The 10,072-nt window shown below is 43.5% G+C and overlaps 1 protein-coding gene and 1 pseudogene across 1 annotated transcript; both read right to left on the bottom strand.

Moving 5' to 3' along the window:
* Nucleotides 1-5,987: 5,987 nt before the first annotated feature.
* Nucleotides 5,988-7,716, bottom strand: LOC147499472 (BTB/POZ domain-containing protein At5g48800-like; annotated as a pseudogene).
* An 88-nt stretch (nt 7,717-7,804) lies between these two features.
* LOC147499471 (uncharacterized) lies at nt 7,805-9,243 on the bottom strand. Its single transcript, XM_086563483.1, has 2 exons — nt 8,357-9,243; nt 7,805-8,257 (listed from the first exon to the last, which is right to left on the bottom strand). The coding sequence occupies exons 1-2, from the start codon at nt 9,236-9,238 to the stop codon at nt 7,805-7,807; spliced, it is 1,335 nt and encodes a 444-aa protein (XP_086419609.1). The 5' UTR covers nt 9,239-9,243.
* Between the last annotated feature and the right edge of the window lie 829 nt (nt 9,244-10,072).

Genomic DNA, 10,072 nt, shown 5'->3' with positions numbered 1-10,072 from the left:
CATAGCCAAGTTAGATTAGCCTAGGGGTTATCCAAATCTTGGTCGGAAGGTGTTTGACAAAACTCCTGAGAGAAGATTTGAGTTTAAATAACTTGGAGAGATGGACAATTCCGTGAACACTCGCATGGCGAGTCTGAATAGGAAGAACTACACCATTTGGAAAGCCAATATGGAAGACTTGTTTTAATGCAAGGACTTGGCACAACCCATTGAGAATGGAGGAGAAAGACGAGAATCGGTTGCTGCGGCTAAGTGGAGCAAGCTTGATAGAAAAGCAATTGGGTACATTTGACAGTGGATTGACGACAGTGTCTTTCACCATGTATCATAAAAGACTATAGCTTTTGGCTTATGGAAGAAACTCGAAGACCTCTATGAGAGGAAGTCGGGCGGAAACAAAGTGCTGCTCGTTAAGAAGTTTGCCAACACGAAGTACCAAGAAGGTTCTTCAATGTCTGAGCATCTTAACGAAGTACAGAATACCATCAATCAGATGCATTTGATGAAGCTAAGATTAATTTGGGAGATGAAGTTGGGCTTTGTTCCTATTAGGCTCTCTACCTGAAAGTTGGGAGACGTTAGCAGTCTTTCTACAAGGAGCAGCTAAGGATGGAATCGTTTCCATGGAAATGGCTACCACGTCTTTGTTAAATGAGGAGACTAGAAGGAGTTCAAAAAGTAGCTCCTCTCATTCAAAGATCCTTGTCACAGAGAAACAGGGAGAGGTAGAAGCAGAAAACCATCTCATTCTAGAGGTGATGACAGAAGCAAATCTAGGGTTCAAGCTAGAACTCCTAAGGTAGAGAGACAGTGCTACTATTGTGCCACCAAAGGCCACTTCAGATATGAGTGCAGAACACTGAAGAGGGATGAGAAGAATAACTGTGTACATGAAGACATGGTAAAGAGGAACGGAAACTCAGGCTGAGATACTACCACACTAGTCGATGATGGTCTAGTGGGAATTGTGTTAGATTATGGTGAGTGTTGTCTTAGTACTTCATGCCAGGATACAGAGTGGGTGATAGATCGATACAGGAGCATCCTATCATGTCACACCACACAGGGGATTCTTCACTACCTACAACTGTGGTGAATATGGTGAAGTGAAGATGGGCAACCGTGGAGTCTCGAAGATTGCAGGGATTGGGGATGTTCACATTGAAACAAATGTCGGATACACCTTGACACTCAATGATGTAAGACATGTCCCTGACATTCGGTTAAGCCTAATTTCTGCTGGGAAGTTAGATGATGATGGCTTTGTAAACTCGTTTCGTAACGGGGTATGAAACTGAGCAGAGGTTCCATTGTAGCAGCCAGAGGGAAGAAAACTTGCTCTCTTTACAAAACACAGGCTAGTTTGTGTAAAACAGAAGTGAATGCGGCAGAAGAAGAAGCTTCCTCCGAACTGTGGCACAAGAGACTGTGTCATATGGGCGAAAAAGGGATGGAAGTTCTTGCTAAGCAAAAGGCCTTGCCAGACATCAAAGGTACACATTTAAATAGATGTACTCATTGTTTGGTCGGAAAGCAACACAGGGTGTCTTTCCAAAGATTCCCGACTCACAGAAAGGACAATGTCCTTGAACTAGTGCACACAGACTTATATACTGTGGTCCTATAAAAATGAAGTCCCATGGGGGAGCTTTATACTTCGTGACCTTCATTGATGATGCGTCAAGAAAGGTATGGGCATATAGTCTGAAGACCAAGGATGAAGTATTTGGCGTGTTTGAGAAATTCCATAACATGGTGGAAAGAGAGACAGGGAAGTTATTGAAGTGTATTCGCTCAGATAATGGGGGTGAGTACATTGGGCCGTTTGAAGAGTATTGCCAGAGTCATGGGATTCATCATGAGCAGACCGTTCCCAAGACACTGCAACAAAATGGAATAGCCGAGAGAATGAACCAGACTATTGTAGAGAGGATGAGATGCATGCTGTCTCACTCTAAGCTACCTAGAACCTACTGGGTAGAAGCAATGCGCACAGCCGTACATGTGATCAACCTATCGCCATCGAAGCCTCTGAATAGTGACTATCCAGAGAGAGTATGGTCAGACAGAGATGTTGATTATGGATACTTGAGGGTATTTGGGTGCAGGGCATTTGTGCACATTCCGAAGGATGAAAGATCCAAGCTTGATGACAAAGCTGTATGTACCACTGTACTGGTACCCCTACAAACGACCATCATTGGGTACACTATAAGAGCCGGCCACTAACGAGGCGGGCTTGCTAGCCCGCTACTGTGGCAGCCCCGCTTGTCTACTAATGTGGCATTCGGGAATGCCCTCTATTGAAGCAATGACACTGCCCACTAATATGACACCCAAGTTATATATAGCAGGTCCGGAGATATGTCAAGGGATTTTTTCCATATGAAGCTTTAGGAAAGATTTCATACAAAGAGGGAAATATCTCGTCAAATAAGGAAAGGGTATTTTTAGCAATAAGATTCCTATAAATACCCAACAATCATTTCAAACGAAGAACTACGTGCATTTTTGAGACTTGATTCCAGAGAACAATTTGGATACGTAGGCAGCCATTGGTGGTACAGTCTCTCTCACTCCATATCAACCTCTCCAACAAGATCATTAGTGTGTTTGCGTGAGTTCTCACCCAAACATAATTGGCGCCGTCCGTGGTCCTTATTGACGGGCCCTCTTTCACGTTCCTTCTTCCAAGCACCATTAATGGCAAAAACTACAAGGTCTCAGGCGAACAAGAATGCAAGAACACAACAACAACAAGACGAAAATCCGGAAATACTAATCAATCGAGGGAGGTGATAGAACAACCGGCGCAAAGATCTGCAAGATCAGCCAGCCTTTCAACTCGGTGCCACGACAACCCGGATCTAGGCGTCCGACATCTCGGGGCTCGGTAACTCACCTTCAAGATCTAGATGTTACAAATGCAAACGAAGTAGATCCGGATAACATGGAGATAGGAGGTGAAGACATGCCGTTAGAAGTACTGCGTCAGAGGTTCAGAAGAGAGAAAGAGCATAGCAACTACTTGCAGAAGCAAAAATTTGGACAAAGGGAAGCAAAAGTACAAAGGGATGAGCGCCGATGTTTGCATCTTCCACACCGCAATAGCTCCCGGATCCGTGAAAATCGGAGTGTATCCAACCGACTACAATTTAATTACGGTACATCCCGTCCATTGGAAGCGGTCCCCGAAAGCATCGCCACCCAAGGTCAAACGACATTCATCTCATTCAAGAAGACGATCCGGATCTCGAAATACCAACAACACTAGGCGATAAGTGGTCATAACATGACAAGATCATTGAATGTTGATCATAGCAGATCGAGAGGTGGACAACATCCACCATAAGACGAAATGCTGAACGCCAAGAGCGGGGACCTCGAGGCAATTGCAACATGACCTTTAGACATGGCTTGAATGCAAAGACAAACCGATCTGATGAGGTTAATGACGGTCAGCCCGAATATGGCCACACCAAAGAAATGGGTCCCCGGTTCGACCGGCCTTAGTCCGTTGTATCGGCATAGGTCTCTCCCCAAGGAAACCAAATATAGAAGCAAGCAACAACTGGGGGCGACAACACCGTGAGATGCAACGTAGTAAAGTTACTCCTCAAGTCGTGAAGTCTAGAAGCCACTGGGTGCACCATTCTTGAACAACAAATCAAAGACATCATCAAGAAAACAATGACTAATGTGGGTGTGTCATCGAAGCACGATGGAAAGACCTTGCAGTAAATGAAGAGATGTCGCCGGAGATGTTCTCTAAAAATACAAAATGCGAGCATCGAGGAAAGGATTCAAACAACCGGACCTTCCTACGTTCAACGGCGAGGAGGAGACCCAAACGATCATGTTATGGAGTTTAAAAGCGGGGGTAATTCTATGGCGCAAAAGATGACCCCTCAGGCAAACTTTTTCCGTCTCACGCGTTAAAAGGAGAAGCTCTACGTTGGCTTTCCAGCTTGCCCTACTCAATCTAGCGTCATTTCGGGAATTAGCAAACCGGTTCACGGATCGGTTTAAGCATAATTGGACACGCCCTAAGGATGTCAACATCTTGCTCAACACCAAGCAGCAAAAGGATGAAGCATTGGCAAAGTTAAGTGAATTCGTTTTCGCTTAAGTGCAAAGCAGAGGTCACCGATGTCCCTGACGTAATGATCATTCATGCATTCAAGGAAGGAGTCCATTTCGATAAAAACGGAATTTACAACTCCCTTGTACGGGACCCCCCACAATCCAAATCCGATTTGTTGGCACGAACACAGCAGTTCATTAACGTGGAGGAAGATGTTAGATCAAAAGCCTCAAGAGACAAAGACTTCCGGAGTAAAGACTCAAACGAAGGTAAAGGCAAACAGAAGCAAAACATATCGGAAGGACCACAACAGAAGTTAGAATACAACAAGGTTAGAATACCACCACCTCAGTTTAGGTGAGGTTGGTATTTAACCTACACCAATTCAAAGTCGTGGAGTTTGCGTTTGCAAAACCTTACTCCACGCATCAAAAAGTCGTGGAGTTGGCGTTTGCAAAACCTTACTCCACGCATCAAAAAGTCGTGGAGTTTGCGTTTGCAAAACCGTACTCCACGCATCAAAAAGTCGTGGAGTTTGCGTTTGCAAAACCTTACTCCATGCATCAAAAAGTCATGGAGTTTGTGTTTGCAAAACCTTACTCCACGCATCACAAAGTCGCGGAGTTTGCGTTTGCAAAACCTTACTCCACGCATCAAAAAGTCGTGGAGTTTGCGTTTGCAAAACCTTACTCCACGCATCAAAAAGTCGTGGAGTTTGTGTTTGCAAAACCTTACTCCACGCATCACAAAGTCGTGGAGTTCGCGTCCGCAACACCTTACTCCACGATCGAGGGAAGTCACAGGGGCTTGCATATGCAATATCTTGAACCACGACCAGAAAATCGTGGGGTTAGCATTTACAATACCTTACCCCACTCATCACAAATCACATAGCAATCAAGCGGGAATGACTATATAAATGCAAACTGGTTTATCGGGTCTACCAACAAAATGAAATTTCTGTTTCCCAGATTTTACATTATCACCTAGGTGTTCTTCATTATACAAGAGGTCGTGCACGCATCAACACTTAATTCAAAGCATTCCAAATCCAATAAACAAACAGGCCATACTGGCTAGCAAATTAAAGAAGCTACACGCTGCAACCTCAAATCGCATTTATCCGAGAAATTTTAGGTAGTCAAACACCGGGAGTGGCCTACATTTCCTTTTTCCTATTGTCTTTAAAAAAAGATTCAAAAAAAAAAAGATTTGATTCAAGCTACTTTCTTACTAGTTATCAAAAAAGATGATTTGATAACTACCCAAATCACGTTAAACAAAACTTTCTTGCTAGTATCTTGTGAGATTCTGAATGTCTATAGGTGGGTTTTCCAAACTTACAAAGTACAATTTCTTCCGCTTTGTTTTTTCTTTGAATTACAAGTTTCAGTTTCCTACCGACTCTCCATTACCGTGGGTGTATTCCCTACTCTACTCTCCAAAATTGAAATTCAGTTGATCAGCAAAATTGTCCCCGCTCTACTTTCCACAATCCCCTTGCCAATACCAAGTTGCAATTATCTAGAACAGAGCACAAATAAATAGAAGTCAGTTTCATCCAATACTACCAAAGGCCAAAAGGGACAATGAGGTGATCCACGACTTTGAGTTCGTATAGATACCAACTAGTTTGATGTCACTGCCATTACAATTCACATTTCATAGCTATCATCGTCAAAGCCAACGACGTTAAAAAATTTAAGATTGGATATTTACACTATATACTTCGAAGTAATGACATCTACAAAATAAAGAAACAAACAAATAATAGTTTATACAATCGACTTCCAGTATGCATGTTGGAATTTGGATTGCGAATAGAGAATTTCAGTAACACATAAGACATTCATAAATCATAATCACTCTTAGACATTAATGGGGAAAACGGCCGACCAAGTAGTATATTTCACAAGTAGTTTTCAATCATTTTACAAATCTTCCTCATGACCAAGAGAAATTTTAGTACCATGAAACCACGTAAGCCAAATTGTTACAACTTACAAGGGATGAGACATGACACCACCTGAAGCATCCAGATTACAAAAGAAACAAAGAGAGTGCTATTACATAAACCGTGGGCATCCTCTTATGGTATACTTGTTTCCAGCTACTGAAACTTTTGGGAGTTTTTTAACCGTCTCCAACCAATCCAAGTCGGAAACTTAGCGTCTCCATAGCCTACTATCTGCAACTCGTGCTGGCAAAGTCTCCGCAATTACCATGAACTTGGTAAGTTTGAGGTTTACATCAGCAGCTACTTCAGCAAGATAACTGTCCACTAGCTTCGCAACTTTGAGTACGGCAGTTTGTGAGGGTGAACAGGGTCGCCGATTCATATAAGTATCTTCCACATCGTCTTCTTTGTCTTCCTGGCCGAGAGAAATTTACTAGAATTACGTGAATGGCGTCAACATCAAACAAAGTTTCAAAGATTGTGGACGGAATGATGGGATCAAAATATCATCTAGAGTAGCAATTTCCAATTGTGAACCAATCCTCCTCTCAAGATCAAGTCCGCAAGAGATCGTGCAATCAAGCATCACTGCAGTTAAGTAGAAGGCGAAAAGAAAACTAATAGGAATTGCGAAGTTTCTCAACAGCAACAAGCCGACAAGTGTCTCAACCACAAGTCTCGCTCTTGTTCAATCAGATTCACAACCAAATCAGCTTTTTGTGGTTAGATGCATTCCATAAGTCGGCTTTCTTCGTTAAGACCTTACGGGCATAATTCTCGGAAGGGATGCACCAACACTCGTGATCGAACCCCTCGACATTTCATGGCTGCTAGGACTCGATACAAATCAATCCTTAGTGCGAGAGATCTTCAATCCACCAGTCTCCCTCACACTTGACGGGCTTGTTCATTTGCAACCTTCCGAGTCGCTATATTCTAATCGCGAGAAGCTTGAGGCTATCTGCTCGCACATGCCTTTGAAGCTATTGCATCCGTGCATCCGCTAACTATCTTTAACTCATCGCCAAGAGGGAGTAGGTTCTCACACTTGTTGCAAGACATCCACACACATTTCAAGGCTCTTACGCACAATAGTATCCGGATATGTCTCGCACGAGAGCCAAGGTTGTCTTTGCATATTCCTCGGTCATTTCAAGGTAATCGAAACACAACAAAGATTAGCAACATTCAAGGGCGTGATCTCAAAGCTAACACCATAGCGAACTTTGCAGCCAACTCAAATGACTTCGGCACCCCGGGTAAATTAAGAAGCTCTACCCTAGAAGTACCGGAGTCTCTACGCTCCGTTACTAACTTCTAATTAATTTAATCCTCAGAAACAAGAGGGAACTGCATTCCACAAACAAACTTAGTGAAATCTCTCACAATAAGGAAAAATAAACCGGAGGATGATTGCATCCATAACTCTTCATGTTATACAATGCACTACACAGCCATCCACATTCACCATACAAAACCTTTAGCCGCAACTAACAAGAGAAATTAGAGAACAAATCATAATGAACATTTCAGAGAAAGCACTATACACAGATGTTCAAAACATATAGAGAAGGAAATCAGAAAATTCATTCTATTGTGACATACTGCAAATAACTGTGAACAGAGTGTATTTTTGCAAGTGCAAATAACTACGTATGTTACGCCAAATCGCCATATTTTAAGGCGAAGTATCATAACTATCCCCCAATTCCATAGCACCCTCGCCTACTCCATCTTCAAGCCCAAGGTCTTCTATGGCATCCTCAAAGGCACTTGGGAGCAATATCCCGCAAACCTCTTTCCTCGGCAGGTCCGGTACAACGAAGTATAATCTTTGCAAAGCCATTCATAACATCTCGCGCTCGACTTATCACGTCAACGTACTTCTTCGACACAGCCTCAAGCTGAGCTTTCTCAAGCAGCGCCAATGAGAGTTTAAGAGTCACTTCAGATAGTGTCTTCTTCTCCTCACGCAGCTCTCTCATAGCCTTCTTACATTCCTTATCTTTCCCTTTTATCGCCTGCACCATCTCCTCCTTTTCACACGACAAGGCTGCCACCTTCTCTCGCAAAAGCATCGTTTCCATCTGGGCTCTAGCACTCTCAGCCTTCGCTTCCTCTTGCTCTTTCTGTACTAAATCCGCCGTCAGGGATCCTGGCATTGCATGGTTTTCTTTCTCTAACACCGCCATCAGCTTAGCGAAATTTTCCATGGCCTACAAAAGCAGAGATATATACATATATATACAAGTTGAATACGTTTTCAAAAGGCCATGCTAAGTAATATAGAGAGGCAACATGTATAATGGGATTACCTTTTGCAACGTCTGCATCCCAAGGATACACAATTCTGAACTTGCCTCTACCTCTTTCGTGTTACTAGATCCTAATTCTGGTAGTAAAAGTTGGTCATGCATATACTCCTCGACCATTTCAGCAGAAAAATCAATGTCCGCATGAGGCCTTAACGCCTCTATCACCTCGTCATCAAGAAAAACTGCCGAGACAAGTGCTAATGGTTCAACTGAGGTAATATCTCCAACAGGTATGGACACACTCGTCGTTTCACGAAAAATTCTTTCGTCCATAGCACCATTGGGGGCGGCTGCCTTTTGCTCTATCTCCATAGACTGAGGTTGTCCCCGGATAATTTCAGAGTCTTTTTTAATTACAAGCATATTACTCCCTGTACCTTCATTATTCAAAGGAACAAGAGGCAGCCAACGCCCATCATCTGGAGTACCTTCAGCCCAGGTAATTTCCTTCACACCAACCTCCACACTCTCATTAGCAACTACAGTTTCTGGTCGGCAAGTCCCGTTAACGTCTTTGTCCGCTTTGCGCTTACTCCGCCTCTCCATTGAAGCGGTAGATTTGGGGAATACTTCAAGAGCTTTCAATCCTTCAACACGGGCATTGGCAGCTTCATCTATTATTTTTCTCTTCTGCGTTTTCAAGCGAGCTTCTAAAATGGGAGACGCAGTTACAAGGGACCTCTGCTCATTGTCACGCTGCTCATCACCAGCTTGTCGAGCTTCTAGCATGGTTACTTGTTGTCGGGGAGCCTGTCGTCGCGACCCATATGGACACTTGGGAACATCAAGGGCATGTCCACAGCGTTTTTCTTCACTGTAATGGCAGCTACGAACCACTTCATTAGGCCATGACAAGTCCCAGATGTTCTCCTCCCTGTCCATGCTAAAGTAAAATCTGAGATGCTCCATGGCTTGGCTGCTCACATCAAAGTCCGTGGTACTTGGTCGATCACCTAAAAACAAAAACGTCAGTAACCAGAATATATAGATAATTCACAAGATAGTGATTATGCAGGCGCACCCTTCGTGCTTCATACCTATAATCCTATTCGGGACACGGGTTGCATAAGGGTTCCAATTTCCCCGTACTAAGAAACAGTACTTATCCCAGTTTCGGTACCCCTTCGGTAATCCTTTAAACTTCATCTTTGGATACGCCCATTCCACATGAAACATCAGGGACCCATCTTCTTCTGTATAGCGTTGAGGCCGTACCAAGAGAGATGAATTCATCGCCCGGGGACACCGGTATACTTCGCCAAAGTCGTGCCCTCGCGAAGACCAACCATAACGACATAGACACTTGAATCGGTGGAATCGCCATACACAGATAGAACTTCGAGACACCTCCTTGTCAAGAGGTATCATCAACCCATACCAAATTGCGTGCAAAAGTCACCACTAATTCCCCTCCTTCACTGGGTGTCCTCTGTCATATTCCGAAAGCTGCTCAATGCCGAAGTTCTTCAAGCGGAACATGCTTGTGAGTTCATCGGAGGTTGTACTACGAGCAATTTTGTTAGTTGGCAAGGCGGTACGCTCTATCCCATCTCGTTTAACGCCTCACCAAATAAACTCATCATCGTCCAATCAGCAGTATTGCCACCAAATTTTAGCCTTCATCTCACCACCATTTTCTTTCCCATTCACCATATCGCCCTGAGATATATGAAATCTTAAATACTTGGAACGGGTAGCACTGAATATTCAGAGAGT

The sequence above is a fragment of the Coptis chinensis genome, chromosome 5 (genome assembly GCF_015680905.1).
Source record: "Coptis chinensis isolate HL-2020 chromosome 5, ASM1568090v1, whole genome shotgun sequence".
Taxonomy (NCBI): Eukaryota; Viridiplantae; Streptophyta; class Magnoliopsida; order Ranunculales; family Ranunculaceae; genus Coptis; species Coptis chinensis.
The sequence above is the reverse complement of the archived record's forward strand: the minus strand, read 5'-3'. Positions and strand labels throughout refer to the sequence as shown.